Here is a 21,358-nt window from a genome sequence, read left to right on the forward strand (position 1 = left end):
ACTCATTAGTCATTCACTTGAAATTCCTTTAAATCCATTTTTATCTTCCTTCTAGAGAAACACCAGACTTTTCACAAGTAGAAGAGAAACAAGGAGACTCTTCAGTGGGATACCATTAATCACATCTTGCATTCTTGTTATTCAGCCATTTAATCATCTCTCACCACAACAAAACTCTCCCTGCCTTCAGCAGAATTCAATCGTAGGCAAATACTATTACAACAGGGGATAACTAAGCGTCCCACAGAAAAAAGGCTGTTAAAAAAGCCCTGCCAGTTTTATCTCTGTATGGTGGTAACTGCAGTCAACCAAAGCGGTAGCTCTGAGAGTGCTGTGTTCATCCTTAACACAGCCAGCTTACGCTGGTCCCTCGTTTGTCTGTATAGTAACCGGCCCCAAACAGAACGAGTAAAGGCAGCCCTGCTGTAAAACTTCCAGTTCAGTAAAGACAGACCATCACAATCTTTGCTCTATAAAAAGCCCCATGGAATCAGTTCAAGACCTCTTTCCTTGCCATAAGGAAAAAATAGCAGATGGCACTGAGTCCTTCTCTGAGCAACCGGCTGAGAAATGGCAGAGGGACCACGGGAGGTAAGACAACACCCCGCGGCAGGGCAGAGGGCTCCTTAGCGGAGAGGTAAAATTCCTCCCGAGCTTTGACAGAGTTCAGATGAAAGTTCAGCTTTAATGACTTCTTTCCCCAGGGAGCAGCGGATCTCCAAACAGGTGGGGTGAATAAGCAGATGAGAAAGAGGTGGCACCAAGGGAAAAAACCTGTCCCTATTAATAAACAGTGCTGTCCAAATACAGAGAAGAACCAAGATTAACAAGGAAATTCAAACTAAAACAATCCCTTGAGAGCAAACAGCTACAGATTTGAAAAATTAATTAAGTACAGAAGGCTTGAAGACATCCCCAAAACTCATTGCTGAGGGGAGCAGAAGCATGTGGCTTTATAATAAAACAGGAGTTAATCAGCTGCAAAAAAATCCATGGGTGTATTATATTGCCTCTGCTGTCAATATGTGAATACGAGGGCAAAGGATCTGGTTCAGCCATGACTTCATGCCGTCAAACGCACTTTTCACAGAGGTCCTACTCAAGACCACCCAAAGCCAAATTTTGACTCACCTGTCTCCTTGCTTTTCCTGCAAGGCAGGAAGAACGCCTGCCCAACAGGTCACACAGATGGACCCAGAAATTACAGAACACATCTGTCCTCACATAAATGAGGCTCTTTAGCCTCATCCACAACAGCCTAAGTCACAGAGGATGGTTAGATGACGGAAATAAAGACTCAATTTACAGTCCCATTCCTCACCATCTTGGTTCCTGCGGCGAGCCCAAGCGATGAAGCACTGGCTTCCCCAATAGCTTTGCTACCGAGCTGCAGCGCTTGCACTGCCAGGGAAGGACAGAGCAGGCATTAAGCACACGAGACACAGCTGATGGCAGTCACGAGCCGCTGGCAGGGTGGGCACAGCCTGGTTTCCCTTTTCTCAGCATGAAGTCTTGGAGCATTTCTTCATTCTTCCATGCTCCGGAACATGAAGACCCCCTACGTGGTAGCACAATTTTAGATAATTACTTACTGGGCAACACACTGCTTTGCTCCCTTCTATGAGATGTGTATGTGCAAATAAGGTTAAGCCTGATGAACTTAACATGCAGCATTAAGTCCATTAAAGAGAAATAAGAATGCTTTTGTCGAGCATTGGAACAGGCTGCCCAGGGACGTGGTTGAGTCACCATCCCTGCGCCACCTCAGCTAGGCGAGCAAAAGAAGGCCTGTAACAAGGAGAAAGGATTTCTCATTTTAAAAAATAATGAGAACAGTGGGTTTGGTTTGAGGATCATATTCTGTGTTGCTCTACACCTTCAGCTGACGCTAATCAGGAAGGCCACCAGTATTACCTTTGGGTATCAGTGACTTTGAGCCAGGGATTCATCCCACAGCCACAAGGAAGGGGGGAAAAAAAAACCCCGAACACTGAAGATGCTAACTGGGAACAAATTTCACCTTGCAGTTGTTTGTACTTCAGCAAACAGCACAGGCCTTCCCTGTCAACACCACGCTGTAGACATTTAGCTGGCTGCTGACAGCAGTTAAGAAGTCCCTGCGATTTGGAGAATGCAAACATGCTTTCCACATCCAGAAAAGTCCAGCAGATGCCTCCAGCAATAAGGAGGAGGAGAATCTGCTCTAGAACTGGGAGTCTGCCATTCTTCATCAGTCATTCACCAGGCCCCCCGGGAAATCCTGCGGGAGCTATGAGACCCCGAATGTTTTAACCGAAGACCTGAGTCACGCACTGAACATGTGAGACAAACTCTGAACCCCTAGAGGGGAAAAAAAATTGTTTCTTTTTCGTTGTTTTGGGTTTTTTCTTTCTCCTTATAAAAACGCAACAGTACCCTTACGTTTTTGATTACTGATATGGTTTGCAAAGGCATTTTTATATAGGTGTCTCTGGCGCCATTAAGGTCTCTTTACTAGGTGGTACTGAGTTAGAGGCTGTCCCTGTGTATTATGTTATACTTGTCAGCACTGAATTTCATTTATCATATTATCGCCTCTCATAACGTGTCAGAGATCCTTTTGGAACTCTCCAGCTTATTTTTGTTTTCACTATCTCGAATAATTCTACGTTATTGTCACCACTCTATTTCCTTCCTTTCCCATTAGCTTTCAGGAATACACTCAGTAGCACAGCTCCCCATGGGACACTGTAAACCCAGGGCCATTTATTGCCTCCTTGCTGTTAACAAATGATTAAAACAAAAGATAACTTCCCCTTCTTATCCCAGCAAAGCTTAATTTCTCTAAGGATCTTTAGTGAGTGACCTATCAAAAGCTTGTGGAAATCCACGTATGCTGGAAGACCTTGAAATACACGTTTGTAGACACTTTCAAAGAACATACAAAATCATCTTCCTTTTCCACGCTACGCCTTATTATTTATCAGCTAACACCAACACTACCGTTCCTCTCAGTTTAACTAGCCCAGATGTCACTTACTGGCCCACTGTCCCCTAGATCCCTCCAAGACCCCCTCAGAAATGCGCCTCACATTTGTACAATTTCCCGTGCTCTGGTATCAAGTCTACTTTCAGCAGCAGGCGTCACGCTCTGCTTCAGAGCTGGTAATTTCACTGCAGAGTTCTGGGTAATTACCACCTGGTCCTGGTGGTTTGTGACTATTAATTTAATCGATAAGAATATCTTTTAACCTTCCTGGTTTAACTCTGCCTTCTTTTGGCCAAATCTGGCAACCTTCTTGCTCCTGATAGGTTCAGAGAAGATCTTAACATTTTTATACCTCTTTCTCACAATCTTTTAATTAAGGTTTTAACAATTTTACATCATTTTACACTGAACTTGCTACTATTAACAGCAGAGGAACTTTTCAATTTGTTTTAAAATTAAATCATTATAATCCAATAATACGAACATAGTTCTACTCTGCCTATACACTGAAGAGGATGCTACTGCTGAGTTCAGTGACAGGCAGAGTTAGGAAGAATACTCTTCCCTGCTTTCCTGGTAGTTTAATAGCAATAAAAAGGAAAAAGACCCACACCACCAACTAGGTTTCATATAACCAGACATAAAACCCTCAAAACCCAAGCCACACAACTCACATTAAAAGTAAATACACTCTAAAAATATCTGGTTTGATTTACTTCATTGCATTTGGCAGCCTGTTGTGTTTTGTCTTCCACAAATGGTCTAGAAGGCGAAAGTCCCATGAATATTTACAGAAACAGAAAAGCCAACCGAATAATTCAGAGCTCTGTGGAACTCAATGTTGAGTTAATAACTGAAAATCGTGCTTTTACACATAAACTGAGCTGCCGTACTCCTCTCAGCCTGCCTATTCACACAAGTCTCGAGAAATTTTAATTCCATGGGGCTACACCCCCAGATAACACTAATTTTCAATGTTCAACAAGAAATGCTTGGAGACAGACTGTAGCACAAGAAGCACTTACAGAAATTATATAGTAAATCTAGGTCAACAACAGCTACATACATACATACGAAGCCACACCTACATGATTTATAAATAAGCTGTAACATTGTCCCTACAGTTGCCATCCTTTTTAGTTGCTTACGCAAGACATACAATACAGAGTAAGCCCGTTCCTCTGATTTGATTTAAAAAATAATCTGTTTATGTTCAGCATCAATCCCATTGCCAAAGCTTAGGACAGAACTTTAACAGCAGCACCAGTCTGAGCTACATTCATTCCCGGTGACAAATACAATAAATATGACAGCAGGAACGTGCCTGCTAAAAAGACCACGTCTTTAAAAAAAGGTACGGCAGTCATTCCAACAGCAGCGTATCTGCCTTTTTCTTTCTAATAACAGCTGCTGACCTAGCTCGGGACTGCTCCTTTGCACTACTTGTAAAGTCAGGCGGGCCTGTGAAACACAATGTTTACAATATCAACTTAATACAGTTAATATCTTAATAGTATGCCCCAAGTAAAAAAAAAAAAAAGTGTCTTTTAACGATCAAATTTCAGAGGAAAGAAACTGATGAGCATTTCAATGAGCAGCCAAGTGTTTCCTGTACTTGGTGTGACTACTGGAGACACGCAGCAGCTAACGGGTGAAATACACAGCCGCAGCGACAGAAACGGCTCATCGTTTCCTTTGCCACTCTTCAAGAGAGCATTACCTGAATTCAAAAGCTGTTCATCCAAAGATGCAAATACCTATAAATTGAGTTAAAAATCTACACACCCCCCCTATTTTTATTGCCAACCTTCAGTTGTTCATTAATTAGCCGGGGGTTGTTTTCTAGCTCTATGACTCTCAAAGTTCCTTCTAAATTTTTCTACCCTCTAGTTGAACTTCTTTCTACAGAATCTTTTCCAAGGAGGGCAGAAAGGCAGCAAAGTGGTAAATGCATATAAAACTCTCAAATTCTTGAAATGTGCAAGGAATGCATGTTTGGTTTAGCTCCAACGTCTACAATATCCATCTGTTTTAGAACAAGCAACTGCAAGATTTTCTGATGGAAGCGTGATTTTCATGCTTGCACTCTCTCTTTCAGTAGATATAATATTTCCCATGGTTACGACCTGCACTAAAGACGACGGAAAAGCTGTTATTTCCTCAGGACCGTCAGTTCCCCGTACTCTCCGTGACTCAGGGGAGGGGAGGGTACCGAGAGCTTCCCCAGCCAGATGCTCAGCGGGGCAAGGAAGGCTTGACCTTTTCCTGGCAGCAGGAGCTTCATGAACTTTTCTTTGCATTTGGGCTGCTGCCAAGTGGCCACACACACTACTTTTGCGCTAGTTTGCCCACGGTAAGTCGCTTGTCTGGGTCAGCACTGCAGACCGTAAGGCGAACGCGGGGAACACTTAATCCGCAAAAACGGAACAAGAGGTTGGAGGAAGCGGAGATTTTATTTCTGAAGGTCGGTACGCTCGGGACTTCAAAGCCTAAGAGCTTTTTTGTTTTGTACTGCAAATGTGGAAAAGTTTAGTGTAACATAGTAAGTTCTTCAAGCGCTGCCTGGTAATGTTACTCTAAATAGCCTGCAAGCCGACTGGTCGGAGCAGAGAGTTACTCCTTCCAGGTGCATGCCTGTATAAAAACCTCTGGCGCGTGCATCTGCCCACAGGAAACTTCCAGCGCCCTCCGGCAACAGCAGGTAACCGCCGAGCGGCCCGGCTAACCCCCGCTGACTAACAAAGCACATACATTGGTCTGAATTCCTCTGTTTCAGGTCAGCTGTGCTAGCCAAGGAAACCCAGCTCACCTAACCCCTACTGTTTCACGAGGAGTGACTGTAATTGCTCTTTTTCAGTATTTGCATGCATTTACCTTGTGGACTCAGATATCATACAGGTGTACTATAGTGATGTTCCTAGCAGTAATATTTCCTTTATTTTCTAGCATTTATATTCATCTTCTTATAATGCTTTTTTTTGATTCAGTGCATGAGAACATGAGAAAATTGCAGAAGCGGTAAGAAACACAGACGTTTGTGCACGGTGTGAGTGTATGGCTAAGCCCTTTCTCGCAAAGAACACACTGCAGCTGCATTTCCCATGTGAGCGAATGGAATTGGCTTTTGCCCAAATAATTCAGACTAAAACAGACTACACCATGTAACTTTGGGCAGAGGTGAGAGAAACACATTTCAGCAGAGTTGAGTTTACAGCTGAAGACCCAGTGACACACTACTGCTCACTAACCTACTTTTTTTTCTTTTGGTGGGGGCCACGTAGCTAGATTTGAAAAGCTCTTTCCAAGCTTTGGATTTTGGAAGTTCAGAGGCACAAAGTTTATTCTTGTAGGGGATAAACTTACCTTAAGGTTTATCATCATCTTACAATTTACCCTTCAGTGTTTACTTACCTCGTTAATTTTACATCGCATTGTCAAATAAATATAATTTTGTGAATTATTCTTTCTTCCTTAGGTTCTGAAGAAATCAAATGTGATTTTGTAAGCTGTTTTGTTCACAACAGTTTAAGACTGTTAGTGAAGTCAATACCAGTTTAAAAACTTTGGAAAGCGCAGAATTTAATGATGATTTCCCTCAGGATCATTTTGCAAAGAAATCAGCTACTAACACTCAGAAAGAGCCAACATTTTCTAAAGGAACGGATTTTGGTTGGACTCTGTGATCTTAAGGGTCTTTTCCAACCTTAACGATTCTATGATTATTATATTAAATCAAAATGCTTTTAGAGATGTACCATTTTCAGTGAAATATGGATCAGAAAAATGTCAATAGTAAGAAATGTCAGTATCTACAGTTCTAGAAGCACAGCAGCAACTTGGCCATAGTACACATAGGGTATGAAATAATGCAAACACCACCTATCTGCTTACTCAACTCTCACTTGTGTCTGTAGTCTTCAGGTACAGTTTGTAATTTAAAATGATAAAATAAAGCTTAAGGCCAAGATGCTAATATACTTGAATTCTTGAAATTATAAGACTAAATCTGTCCTGTAGCTTGCAGCTAAAAAAAGCCTTACTTTTTACTCCGTTATATTATGAAATATATACTTAATAGTTATGGTAGTAGGCTATATAAAAAAAAAAAACACACAAACAAACAAAAACCAACACCACCTTTCTATTTTGCAAAAACCACACCTATGAAAAGATATTATTATAGCATCTAGAAGCCCCAGTCATAAACCAGAGCCCAATGTGTTAGGTTACATAAAAATGCAAAGTACATAATCTTTATTATTTATGCCTCCAGTTTACCATCTAAGAACTCAGGCAACTGGTGGACTTAAGGACCACACCAGTCTCACCACAGTATCAGTGTAACCACTAGCCATCTTCTAGACCTCCTGATCATTGTAAGAAGGGATTTACTAAAAACAACAAAGCATCTTTGTAAATATTTAAGCAGACTCCTCTTTTAGAGGAGCTCAAAGGACAAAGCACAAGAAAGCATGGCAATTTTTACTTTGAAAATTTAATGTAGCATGTCTAATTTAATTTAGAATTCAGTCTGTACTGAATCAGTGATAGTGGGGTATATATATGTATCATGATCAGAGATGCAATTGTATTTACTGCAAGTACTTAACAGTGGATCAACAAATGTAAAATTTACTAAGCTTGTTTCCAAGCTATTTTGTGGTATGCACTGCTATGCATTGCCAACTGAAATTCTGACCTGTTGCAGTAAGACCTTATCTAAGCAAAGAAGAAAAAGAATACAGAAGGATCACTTTCTACTCAAACCGACAAGTTAAACAGTTCACTCAATTAAACAAGCTTTTCTGTTTTTTACATATAAGGGTACTGGACAATGCAAAGTTTCCCCCTGCTTTGTAACTTCAGGATTGGTCTTTTTCTTAAATAGTACAGATTTCATGCTACAAGAGTCTTACCAAATGAAAAAAAAAAAGCCACCACAAAAACACAAACCGAAAACAAACCCAAAAAACCCCTAAAACAAAACCAAACTTAGAAAACATAGTGCTTTGCATGTTTAAATATGAAATGTTCAGAAGACTGGGTCTTCAAGTAAGTGTTTTCTGGCTGTAGCCACCACCAGTTCTGACATTCTTCTCTTTTCATTACACAGCTTGCCAATTACACAAGTCTTAATATATTTTCCCAGAGATTTCCTAAAACATTAAAACATGACCAGATTTTATTCTAGCTCAAGGTATGAAAAAGACGCATTGCTGAAAACTGGAAGTATACTTTTGATTATATGAGATTGCATGGAAACCATTGCTGTTGTAAGGAGGCACACTTTCACGTGTGAAACGTGAACATGGATACATTCACTTGTATGTCAGGGAATGCTGTAACTCCAGCGTTATCTTCAGTCTCGTATCTACCATCATCATATCTCAAATTATACACAAAAGGTGCATAGCCAGAACTTGTTACTAGCTAGATGGAGGCTCTCTGACGAAAATAAAATAGTAAAAAAAAGAAACAAACCATCTGCAGAAATCTATTTACTTTAAAGCACTTTCTTTTCTGAAACAGTACAAAATCACTGCTATGAGTGAACAAATGCAGTGCTAGAGGAGTCAGAACACAAATCCTGTCCTTGTGAATAAGCATAATAGCAATAAGGAATATATCAGGTATCAGTAAAATTGCAATGGTGTCAATACGTGTGCAAATAAACCACCCACACAAGTCAGCGGTCACTCTGCTCCTTAAACAACTACCTGCAGGCACTGCTGAACCTCCCGGCCGCTGCCAAACCTCTCCCCCTTCTGACCAGGATATCTAGAACAGCCACCTGCAGCATGATGCAACCCAAATTATACAACGCTTTGTCTGCAATGCACGTGGCTGGAGAGAGCAAACACATACGCATTCTCAAAAATGAGCAGAATAAGGCCAATCATGGATAAAAACGTAGCACGCTCCAGCCATCACGGTACACGAGAAGGGTGAACTTGTACAGCCTCTGGTCACAGCAAGTTATGAACCACTTTTTTTTCCTCTTTATACATACATATGTGTGTCTATATACACACACACACACAGGTGCTATCACTGAAGAAAACTCTAGTTAAGTGAAAAGTTTCACTGGCATATTTCTCCCCAGGCAAATTTAGATCCCGTTCTACTCCTGCTTTTACTGCTTGTTAGCTGGTACCAAGCAGTTCCTTCTTATGTTGGGTGCTGCCCTGTACACCGAAGATGCAGTCATTCATGACACACACAGCGTTCTCCAGAAAAGCTTACCAATCCAAACTTCTCACAGCAATTATTTCCTGACCGCAACCTGCATACTCTGCAGTTCACCACATTTCAGGGTAATTCAATTAGCTGTTCTACAGGAAAAGGCAGAGAAGAGAAGGCAACTGTATACAAGGAGACAAAGTCAAGAGTACCGGCTGCAGCAAATTAACCAGTTTCATCGCAAGAATGCCAAGTCCCCAGTTCTTTGGGAAATGGTAAATTACACAGATAAGAAGTCATAGACATTAAAAGACAGTTCATCTTTCTCAGCTGCTGCTTCAGCTGATAAGAGTCCCATGCAAGTACCTTACTTTTCATACTGATTAGTGGCATCCATTTAGTGATATAATGCTAAGACTTTGCACAAATGATAAACGTGATAAAATAATAAGTACGATAAACATGACAAAATAAAGACTCATAGCATTACTGCATTGCCAGAAAGTGCTCACAGCAACTTCCAGTGGAGCGGGGATGCCACCTCTCATCGCGGCGTCCTGTCCCTTCAACCTCTCATTGAAAAACCCCCAAAACCAAAGCCCACCCAAACTACTCACTGTCTTCTTCCAATTGTATCTCATACAAAGAGAGTGGCCCCAAGCTTTTTACAACATTATTTTCCCCCTTCCATTTCAGCTCTTTTGCCATGATCACTGCACAGCAGCCACCGTTCCCCAACAAAATTCAAAGAGTCATGGACTGCCAAACTGAGGAAGAAGAAACCTGTGAAGAGCAGTACGACTCTGAAAACTGCACTTGCGGCTCCAAGTGTGCATCATCAACAGCAGAATCCGACTCAGGTTTAAACCAATTTAAATACTGCAATTGCCATGGCATGCTAGCATTTCATACTTTCATTTTTCTCAGTCTTTAAGTAGTAGATGTCACCATGTCACTTTTCCTTTTGATCTCTATTTTTTTTTCCACTATTTCCCCTTATGTTTGTATTTATTATCAGACCAAATTTACAAAAAGTATTATCTCTATAATTAAGATGTATGCTTAAAAAGGTCTCAGGATTTTATTTAATTATTTCTCAATTACAGTCAGAGATATGATTACAATTAATTGGGCTGGCACTGTTGAAGCTGTGGTATTACAAATTTCAGCAGGCTAAACTGTTCAAACACCTACCAAAGACTCCAGACAGGCATCAATTAAAATCCATGCAAGCCAGAGCAAAATTTTTCTTTGCAGTTAAAGATAATTTTGTATCACCTATGCATATCCTGCTAACAGGCTTCCCACAACAGTACCGTGATTCAGAAGTGTCCTTGTCTTCAGTGAGATCAGCTGGAACAGTTCAGCAGAGCTCTCCTGAAAAATCTCACCACCAAGCCCACTTGCTATGATGAGACATGCTAGCACAACTGTAGTACTGACACTCGCTGAACAGCACCGTACATGCCAACAAAAAGAGTATCTTACAACCCTCCTTTTGTGGAAGAATGGTTAAAAACTAACCACTAAAAAGAGCTAGGTTTTCTTCAGTGTAAGAGTTAAATCCTAAATCCTTCTTTTGTAGGAAGAAGCTTAATGTTCTAAATCTGTTGGCCTCACAAATGAAAACTACAGCACAGCCCCCTACATGGCATACTCCAGCACAGTATGAACTACGGCATACCCCAAAATACAAGATAACTTGGTCCTGAAAGACTTCTAGCTGTTATTAGCCGAGTTATATATTTGAATTAGTAGATTTTTCTAAAAGGCTCATTTCTGTCTGTAAATTGCCCACACAAACACTCAGAATGGCAGGAAACGACTGCTGCTCCTTCTGCTCCCTGGCCAGCCAGACCACCCACATCTGGACAGCAACCAGTCTCGAGGCCAACAGCCTGACGGCTTTTCTAGTCCAAGTGCCTACGTACTATCATCACAAAATACTTTTTAACAAGTTTCATATAAACACCTGCATATAAAAATACAAATTGTGTCCTTTCTTTCACAGATTCACCAGTAATTCTCAAAATACTACAGAACTGGGTTCCTAGAGTTTCCCACTACTTCGATAAAGAGCACTACACATACGTGGGCCACCAGATCGTCATTCAGGAGTCCATAGAACACTTTGGAGCCGTGGTGTGGCCGGGGGTAAGTACATCATACGGCGCCCAGAAAGCTGACACAACAGAAGAGTAAACCATGACAGTGGCACACAAATATTAAGGAAGCTTTCTTAGATGACTCTTCTGACAGCGGAGGTTTGCCTATGCAGAACGAAGTTGTGAAGTACTTCAGCAGAAAGCTCTGCTCTCTGCTAATTTGCCCGTTCATGCCGAAAGAACTGTGGCACCTAAGTATCTGTAAACAAGATACTGAAAAAAATTAAGAAAGGGAACTCAGGAAAAAGTGTTCAGCTTCTTCCATGTTTCAAATCAGTCACTGTTGGGAAACAAACAATCAGCAGTACAAAAAGGAGGCTGAAAAAGAAAATTGCAAGAGATTAAATAAAGGAGTTTAAAACAATTAAATATGCTTCTTTTAAAGAACAGGCTAGAACAGTTCCATTGTGGTGTGGAAAACCACACTTGCATACAGTTCTTCAGTCTTTGCTTCTCCTGCTCTTAAAAACAGAATTTTGTGTGGACTGAGTAAACTGCCTTTGAGGGAAGAGAGGGTCAACTGATAAAGACATGAAAATTAGGATTTCAAAATTTTTCAGATCCACATTTATTGAAAAAGCTCACAGAAAATGGCAGACAATTTCAAAACAATAGAGAAAAAGAAAGCGTATGGGTGGGTGAAACAGTATCTCATTTTGAAATGTCAGATCATCAGTTCTCACGTTAATCAGGTGTCAGAATGCAGATGGTAAAACTTTCCAGGAAAATCGAGAGGTTGCACAAATTGGACTGGTGATTCATTAGCTGTCAGCTTTCCCAGAGCAGGTAGCCAGTGTTGCATTATGAAAAGCACAAGAGTTAAAACAGTAACAGTAACACAAGTCTAAAGATGAGAAGCAAAAGGAGGAACGTAGTTTCTTTGGCATCGGTTTATGTTCTTTATAAACAGCCGCCTTATGTTCTATTGATAAGATATTTACAAAGGTCTGATAACCAATACTTCCATACAGCACAGTTATCTTTGTTTTGTTTGGTTTTTTTCAAAAGTTTATCCTATTGATAATAGACAACAGTTAGTAGATAACAAATTTTTAATATTTCCTTTGAAAAAAAAAATTAAGAACAAACAAGAAAAAAATTGGTTTTCAAAAAATCTCTGCTGAAGCCTGAATCTACTTTATAATAGTAATAATAAACCATAACGTTTATTATAATAAACCAGAACATTACTTTTTACATATCATTAAATCTCCTGTTTGCTGTTCTGACTGTATGGTTCACATCTAAACATTGCCTATCTTGAGCTGCCAGAGGACTCACAGTATATGGAAGTGTGTAGCAAATCCATATCCCATAAACCTAAAACTAAAAATAAGCTGTTTAATTTTTTTTTCTAAACTAAAAAAAAAGGACACATGATAATTCTTTCCATTTTATATTTTTATGTTACAGCCTTCAGTGTTTTTCATTGTATTAAAAAACCCCCTGTATAAAAACATCTAATGAATTTTTGTGCAACTTACCTGTTACCCTCTTATGGATGTGTTAACTGTTTTAGGCACTGGCTTTATCTCAATATCTGGAATCAAATCAAGAACAATTCAACCTCAAAGACAAGAAAGTTTTGGAAATTGGTGCTGGAACAGGCTTGGTTTCCATTGTGGCCTGTATCTTAGGTTAGTAAATTTCTATTTCCTTTTGGGTTTGTTGTGAGACATGATCTAGATCTGCCACTGTCACTTTAAGGCAATGAAGCAACAGTTGAAGTAAACTTTGTTTGTCACTGCTTTTTTTAAAATGAAAATTATTGTAAAATACTGTTTTGCTAATAAAGTAACTACCCTAGTTATAGGTGAGGGGGAAGCCAGGGAAATTATGTAGATAAAGTTTTATATATATGTATGTTCAACTACGTATCTATGAATTGAAACAAATTCATGTTTTCTTTAGGAGCTTACGTTACAGCTACTGATTTGCCTGAAGTTCTTGAGAATCTCTCATATAATATTTCAAGAAATACACAGAACACGAATATGCACAAACCTGAAGTGAGAAAACTGGTATGGGGAGAAGGCCTCAATGAAGACTTCCCTCTATCAACTTACCATTATGATTTCATACTGGCAACTGATGTTGTATACCATCATACAGCTCTGGACCCCCTGCTAGCAACAATGGTGTATTTTTGTAAGCCAGGAACAGTATTACTATGGGCAAATAAATTTAGATTCAGTACAGACTATGAATTTTTGGAAAAACTTGGCAATATATTTAACACAACCATTCTAGCAGAATTTCCAGAATCAAATGTCAAGCTGCTTAAAGCCACAGTAAGAGAGAATTAAAGAGAAAACTATTGATAATTTTGATTTAATAGGAGCACCTTACAGTTTGGAATGTTTTGCAGCATTACGGTGCACCTTCTGTGCATTCATGTTTGTAAAGTTGCAGTTGTATACGAGTTTTGCATTATAAGTTATGCAGAAACTGGCAAGACAAATGATATAGCAATTTGTCTCTGATTGATACCTACGACCTGTTCAAACAGACCAATTCCACTCCACTGAAGGAACAATGTTAGTAGTAATAGTTAGTAAAAAGGCTTTAACAGAAAGCATTGATCTTCTGGGCCGCACTGAACTTCTGTTGTTTGTAAGGTGTTTTTCTTTCAGCAAGTTTCATTTATATACTCTTTTAGAAACCAGTACAATTTTCAGCTTCATTATTTGTTTTTATTAATCATAAAATAATCTTTTAAAGTATCAGAGTGCACATGGTGTTTTTTGATCTTCAACTTTGCACATTTATTCTGCTGTGTTTTACATTTTTAACATTATTAAACATATATGTATAGCTTTACAGTAAATACCTGATCAAGATTTAATGGTCTGGCACTTTTATACACGTATCAGCCTGCACTGATACTCAACTTCACATGGATATTTGAGTTTGCCTGAAATCACTCCAAAATGAAGATTTACAAGAGCACCTATGCATTAGCAATTCCGAGTTACGCATTGTAACGGTTTGAGAGGTTGAATTTTTCTTAAAAAAATTAAATGTAAACTCTTGCAAACAATACAGGTAATGATGTCCTGTGACTTTAGTCTAATAAATAAGATTTTAGCTACTCTTGAAGTAGCTTTAAGGCCTTCATACAATTGAAATTAAGATCAAACATGTTAAAATTCAGTTTACTGTAAAAAATACAGAGCTTTTACAGGTTTGCAGTTAAAAGTAACAGTTAAGAACCTAACATGCATGCAGTAAGCCTTTCCAGCCTAATTCCAAATCCTTGGTGTTGGCAGTTCTGGCACATCCATTGCCAGCAATGGGATGCACAATAAGGAAACTCCCTGATGACAGGAGTTAGGTTAACAGGTATTAAGCTGTACCCAGGTGCCTTTACTGATAAATACACACAATTTGATAATCAGCATTCAGTAATGAAAACATGCGTTCCAATAAAAAGTCGAACTTATCTTTTCATATTCTGCCCATATAAAATCACTTTAAGTTTACAGTTGTTGGTTTTCTAGAATACACAATAATCAGGTGGATACATGACAGGAAGCCAATTTTCAGTGAAAGTTGCACAATGAGTCCATCCAAGCAACTTCATTAGCTGAAGAAAAAAAAGCAAACATTAAAAAAAAAATGAGAAGCTCTAGGGTCTTGTTCTTTTTAAAACCTAAATCCTTCCAACAAACACTGCACAGATATCAACATCTTACTGAAGATGTCTATTATCAGAAAGATAACAGATTGGAGAACTGGTGATCTTTGATTTACTTAGTCCTGAAAGGGGAAAAAGAAAACCATTCTATATGATCTACCATCTTTCAACTCAATACACAAAAATTTTGTCCTAGGAGCTAAAGAAATTCCCATTAATTCTCCACCTATATTCTGCTAGCAATAATTGTGATTAATAGTAAAATAATAGTGGTCAAACAGCAACATAATGGGATTTTAAATATGCAGAAGATCTTTGGCTAAGTTGTGTCTACTTTCTTTATGCCCCAAAGTAAGTTCCAGAAAGTAAATCTGCTAAAAATGACAGTTACTCACAAACTAGCTATTCTAGAAGAAGAAAGAAGAAATCACTGTTAAAAATGGAGGCCAAGCCACAAAAGCCTGGATAAAGTTAAGATGTTAAGTTTAGCGACTTCTACAATGTAAAAGGTATCAAAAATTCAAAAAGACTTATATCTTACTTTTAAAAGCTTACTCAGCGTGAGCATAGGCCCTTACTTTTCCAAATGCACCTTACCTGAATGCAGTTTTTCAAGTTGTCCTTTGTTGGCTTCTCTTCTGCAAGTTTTGTGGCAAACTTGAGACCTCTCCCATACATTTTATTTACCAATGCATGCTTATAGGCAAAAGTCAAAACCTAGAATGCGAAAACAAAAACAAATTAGATATTTTAATATTTTAATCTTACAAGGCTTAACAAGTAATAGCAGATTCTGGTCAGATAGCAGAAGTGATTTAAACAAAGTAAAACACACAAGATAGCTTGCATTTTTCTTCGCAGTAAAACAGATGATTCACAGTAGTAGTTATAAACATGAACTTCCTAGAGACTACTTCTGACTTCAGAACATCTTACGTAACACAGATGTCACTACTCTAGTTTTTTAATTCATCGCGTTTCTAGCTTCTTTGGATCTTCATTCTCTAGAGGGAACTGTATAGTATTAAAAAAAAAAATCAAGAAACAGGCAGGTATATCTTTGACCCACAGAAACGAAGACCCAATTGAGAGTTTTGATTCACAAACTTACTGCAGAAACAAGTATGAATGTACACAGTGAATGATATATATACACACACACACACACAGAGAAATGCACATAATTATAAACAAGCAATGAAGACAGGTAAGCATGAAGACAAACCTCAGGTTTTGGGTCAGCTCCTCACTATTGGTGATTTATTAAGAAGAGATTATTAAAAAAAGATTCCTCTTAATAATACTAATTCTAAAGAGACAGCTTACAATACTTGTCAATGCTATAACTAACATGCACAAATGAATGTGTCTAAGAGCTAATGTAAAATAAATCAGGTTCTTAACACCCAAACAGTGACAGCGTTCAGGGTGTTGCAAGATAGTTCATACCATTTCACTAGTTACAGCACTAAGAATTAGTGCAATCAAGACATTGTTTCATATATTCCCTTTGGTACACTCATAGCAAATATCTTTTTTTTTATTTTTTATTGAAGAGTGACATAGCAGCAAAGTTCGTGAATATGGTGGTGTTTCTGTTGTTGGCAAAGTTTATGAAATCTCGTATTAAGAGTTTGCTATTCATTTTCCCTCACTCATTACAATATTTTTCCTTTCCTCTGTCATCTCCAACAAAAGTTACATTTTCTCAATGTCCACTTAAAATATCCCATTAAGAAAAGCTAACAAAAACACTTCAAGAATGTTTAGAAATAAATATTTTGCATTACAGCAAAGAAAATTTAAATATTTCTTAAGAACATAAACATTAAGGAATCCAAGATCCAAATCCTGCAAGGACTGAAGAACCTGCCTAATTTTAGCTGCCTGAACACCTCCCCTGAATGTTAATCACAAGCACAAGTCTTTGCAGGGTCAATACTTAAAAGACTGAGCTAAAAAAAAAAGAAATAACAAGCTTAATCATCAAGCAAAGGTGTAAGTCTGAAGCTCTGAAGTATATGCCAAGCAGAGTTGCTCATTCTTCTGTCTTCAAGTACTTATTTTGTTGTGTTGAAGTACTCACTTAAGCTGTTGTAGCTTAAAACACACACATATATGCAACAATGAGCATACAGCACCACTCACATATAGATTTTCCAAATATTGCTATTGGAAAAATACTTTGCATGCTGCATTCTCAATCCAATTATTTTGGATATTTTCCTAAAGCAAAACACATCAGCAAACACTTCTGAATAACTGCTCAGTGGATCCATTAGCGGATTTACTTGGTTACTAAACTTAAAAAAAAAATCCCTTCTGTGAAAGATGATAGAACCACAAAACCAAACCAAAAACAAAACAAAAAAATCAAATGAAAAATGCATTGGAGCTCTCAGCAAATATAACATATCGGAGGCTAACCAGAAATAATGTCACTGCTCTATTAAGAAAGCTCTTACCTGACCCTGTAAGTTTTGAATGGTTATTGAACATCAGTGATAAAGGCAGGAGGAAAGCCACTTGACAGCATTTCTTTTCGTAACAGGGCTTCCTAGAGTTTTTGTGGCAAGAAAACAAAGCATTTTACGAAACACCCTTGCTCTGGCCAAATAAAAGTTTGGGTATTTCTAAATGAGAAAAAGTTCTCTGCTGGACCAAAAGGTTGAAAACAATGCTCCAAGAGCTCTTGATAAATGACAATAATTTCTGTCTTAGTGCTTGGAAAAAAAACCCAATCAACTGTATACAAGTTAAGTAAAACTACTAGAAATTCATTAGCACTTCAGAAGTTAAGAATAATGCATGAGATGCTTTAAAATCAGAATAAATTTACAAACAAAAAAGTGTTAGATAAGAAATAATACTTTATAACTTGTACACATATTGGTCAAATTAAGCCTTATAATTAAAATACTGCAAGCTTTACAAGATCACAAAAGTGAAGATTATGGTTCCTTGATATGGGTAAACAAAACAAACTGGAGTGCTATTAAGATGTAACAGAGAAAACAGCTGCTACCTGAATGTATAACAACAGCAAATAAACCAATTTGTAGTATCTAAAAGCAGTTGCCAGATGAAAGAATAGGAATGAATTCTATGTATTTGATATTATTTCATAATGTCAATAAATATAATTAAGGCTAGCTTTTACAGAACAAGTGGCCCAGAAATTAGCCAAAGAGCAATAAACAAAAGGTAATAAGAAAAGGCAATGCATACTTCTAGGATACAGGGCCGGGGAAATCACTGTTAGATACTTTGTTCCCCAAGCTAATGGCTTGTAATACTAAGTATGCTAAGAGCCAGACCCACGAAAGCGGTTGGATGTTCATCTCCTAATTAGCTGCGTAATTTGCCACTGGCTGCATAAAGATAAGTATTCAGGACAGTAAAATGCTGAAATGATCTCTCTCTCAAGACATTCGCAGGGTTACAGTATTTAAAAGCCTGAAAATACTCTTTAAAAAAATAACACTTTTTGAATCCAGCAAGACTAAACTACCTAATAAAACTTTTCTAGTATCCTAATACTGTTACCTATGAAAAGGAAAAGACTTGTATAATCAGTTACTTCATTATTTAAACAGTTTATTAAAATGTACCTACATTTACAAATAATTCAAATACTAGTTTAAGCGATATAATCCATAGATAACACACTCCAACTACTTCTAAGAACACCGAAGTCATAATATTTATAATTACCAGCAAACAAGTTTTTCAGGTTCATATACATCCATGGTAATAAACTAAGGTTTCTTAGCTATGTTTGTCGACTCCTCTCTGCTCTATCCACTGGCCTATTACAAATAAAAGCAATATTCATATAAAAAATGGATCCATTGTATGTTCAAGATAGGGAGGGGAGTTAAGGGAATCAAGTATTCAGCAACAAGTTTTTGGCAGTGGCTAAATACGATCAGCTGGAAGAGACAGCTACATCTGACAGTGCACAGTAATATGAAAAATAATCCAGCTAAAGACATTTAAATGACAAGATGGAAAGGTCTGGGCCTTTTATTTGTTTTTAAACATGACTTTTTGCTTATCCTCAACAGCTAGTTTAAAGGTTGAGGGGCATTAAGTTATACAGATTAGTCATTCCCAGAAATAAACAGGCAACATCCTACTACTCTCCTGTAGCAATTTTGTTTAAAACTGGGGATTTTGGCCTGCAAATTTTAAAGCTATGTTCTAGGTAAAAGAAAAATTGCACAATTTATATTCCATTACTAAAAACCCTAAAGCAATATCACAAATATGTTAGCATAATCAAATACTTGCTGCATTGAGCTGTCTCAGCTGGAGTTTATTTGAATCACTTTTGCATACACAGGGGACACAAATATTTTCTTTCGTGTTTCATTTAAAATAAACTTTCAGAGACAAGTGATTTAACTAGAATAGCTGAAAGCGTGAACAAACACATTTACTATCAAAAGTCAGCACCAGCTTCCCTACATACTTGCTGTAGTACGGGGACAAGCACAATACTTCAATGGAAAACAGGCAGTTCAAAGGAACTAATGAATTCCCTGTGCCAATACAGGTGTTACACCTGCAGAGGGGTGGTGAAACAAGTGATAGTACTTGGTCTACTAGAGGGTGAGCAGAAACACACAGAGAAGGGATTATGTTCCTGATTAATCTTTAAAAACAACATTGAAGAAAACATGGTCTTTCTTTGTGTTCAAGAATTCACTTAGCCTTTTCATTACTCACATCTGGATGAACTTTGACTTACAGGAAGCTTAGAAGTAAAAACACTTGGAGCAATATTTCTATCTAAAGCCAGATGTATACTTGAATGATCAGTGCAGTATTCAAGTGCCTTATTTCCATCCTTTCTCACCCAGTTCCATCTTTTGAGTGCCGATGCCACAAAGCCATGTCCGCGCACAGGAAGAGCTCCACGTTTTCGTTTCCAGCACAGTGCTTTAGAATAAGCTGGCTGCCTCTTGAGGACTCTCATTTGAAGGACATTCACACAAGGTCTGTCCCTGATCCTACATCACTACTCCACTCTGCCCTTCCTCCTTCCAGACCTCTCCTATTCCCCAGAAGGCAAATGAGTCATGCAAGGTTAGGTGACAGAGCCAAGTCACAACACTTCATTTTATCAGTCCAGTCTAAGTCAGTCTAGAGTAGCATCACAGAAAGGCTGTTAAAGCCATAATTTCTTGTTTTCTACCAAGGTGAATTTGCCAAGCACAAATCAGCTGGACTGAAGAACATAATCAATGCTTTTCCCCTTGCCCTAGCAAAAATACTTGTTTCTGAGACAAAATCTGTTTTGAAGCCTTAAACACTACTTCTCAAAATTAAGTCCTCAACATTGTTCCTAAACTCCCTGTGTCAAAGGAAGCAAGCTACATGAACGGTACAGTTCCCTTTAAACAGTCAAAACTCCACATTTTCCTCTAACAGTCTGTAAAATGAACTTATTTGCACTAAGCTGTTAAATTCATTTTTAAAATAGCAAAATATTCTAGAAGTACAACAGCATATTGCATGCAACGCCGAGGTGGAGATTTATACAAGTATTTCTTCCCAACAGACAGAAGAAGCTGCAAAGGAGGAAGACCAAAGGCCACTGCAGATACTTAAAACATTCTATTGGCCCATCTCTAGGGCAGAAGATGCTTATTTTTATTTGAACAGGAAGCTGAGAGAGCTTTAAGCACAATCCCACTTACAAAACTTGTCAGCCATTATAAATAAAAATGAATGAATACTGATCAGACAGCTGAGGTGGGTGGAATGAAGGAACTGTAAAACATTAAGTTAATTTTTCAAGAAAAGTTACGGCCCGTGACACACATGTACAGCTATTCTCACAGTTTACCACAAAGACAGCAGGAATATAACTAAATTTTTTTCTTATGCTTTTTTGTGTCAGGCGATATCATAGTTATGTAGTCTTAGTCATTAATAGTGACCCTTAAAAAAAGCTAAATAAAGCATAATTGGATCCTCATCATATGGTTATGATTTAGAATGACCAAAGAACATTCTGTCATTGGCCAACAGTAGTGCCAATGTAGAACTGTAGTGCCAACAACTGAAACAGCTGGTCTGAACAGTGTAATTGCCAGTTCCTAAGAAAACTACTAGATGGACATGACACCTGCTAATAAAGGAAATGAAAGAATATGAGCAGCAGCAAGCATGAAACTTCTAGGAAGCAATAAAGGAAAAACAAAAAAGTTTTATTGAAAATAACTCCCTTTGCCATAGCCCTAGTCCTTTTCTCCAAATCTGTTACCAGGGAAAATCAAGTGCTCTACTATCTCCTTTCAAAGCAAAGTTTTCAATCCCATCAAGGCCCAAGTCACGCTATTCTTATTCCTCATCCCTTTCAAAGAGTTTCCAGAAAAAGAAAACCTCAAAGTATAAAAG

The 21,358-nt window shown here is 38.2% G+C and overlaps 2 protein-coding genes across 6 annotated transcripts in view; one reads left to right on the forward strand and one right to left on the reverse strand.

The window, feature by feature from the left end:
• The first annotated feature begins 5,559 nt into the window (after window positions 1–5,559).
• On the forward strand, window positions 5,560–14,036 carry METTL21C (methyltransferase 21C, AARS1 lysine). 3 transcript variants are annotated; one of them, XM_087758319.1, is made up of 6 exons: window positions 5,656–5,669; window positions 5,956–5,986; window positions 9,845–10,008; window positions 11,160–11,302; window positions 12,833–12,950; window positions 13,225–14,036. In XM_087758319.1, exons 2-6 carry the CDS (start codon window positions 5,967–5,969, stop codon window positions 13,617–13,619), a joined length of 840 nt encoding a protein of 279 aa, XP_087614445.1. In that variant the 5' UTR covers window positions 5,656–5,669; window positions 5,956–5,966; the 3' UTR covers window positions 13,620–14,036. The 3 variants fall into 3 exon arrangements, with proteins under 3 accessions (XP_009468542.1, XP_087614445.1, XP_087614446.1); XM_009470267.2 differs by lacking the exon at window positions 5,956–5,986 and having other exon boundaries at window positions 5,560–5,669; XM_087758320.1 differs by lacking the exons at window positions 5,656–5,669; window positions 5,956–5,986 and adding an exon at window positions 6,051–6,071.
• Window positions 14,037–14,187: 151 nt separating this feature from the next.
• TPP2 (tripeptidyl peptidase 2) overlaps window positions 14,188–21,358 on the reverse strand; it is a 56,407-nt gene continuing 49,236 nt past the window's right edge. For 2 of the 3 annotated variants that reach the window (XM_087758316.1, XM_087758315.1), the window contains 2 exons: window positions 15,548–15,667; window positions 14,188–14,899 (listed from right to left, as the gene is read on the reverse strand). In XM_087758316.1, coding sequence (XP_087614442.1) covers window positions 14,810–14,899; window positions 15,548–15,667 — 210 coding nt within the window. In that variant the 3' untranslated portion in view covers window positions 14,188–14,809. Of the gene's footprint in view, window positions 14,900–15,547; window positions 15,668–17,415; window positions 17,508–21,358 lie in introns of those variants that run through there. The other variant, XM_087758317.1, reaches the window with a different exon arrangement.

The sequence above is a fragment of the Nipponia nippon genome, unplaced genomic scaffold, assembly GCF_047370975.1.
Source record: "Nipponia nippon isolate SJK-2023a ecotype South Korea unplaced genomic scaffold, ASM4737097v1 scaffold_2, whole genome shotgun sequence".
NCBI classification, from domain to species: domain Eukaryota; kingdom Metazoa; phylum Chordata; class Aves; order Pelecaniformes; family Threskiornithidae; genus Nipponia; species Nipponia nippon.

Bases quoted from the DNA above. Each gene is read 5' to 3' on its own strand.
- METTL21C (XM_087758319.1), top strand. From the start codon at position 5,967: ATGAGAAAATTGCAGAAGCG. The intron at 5,987-9,844 runs GTAAGAAACACA...CTTCCATTTCAG, and splicing joins ATGAGAAAATTGCAGAAGCG to CTCTTTTGCCATGATCACTG. The intron at 11,303-12,832 runs GTAAGTACATCA...TAACTGTTTTAG, and splicing joins GAGCCGTGGTGTGGCCGGGG to GCACTGGCTTTATCTCAATA.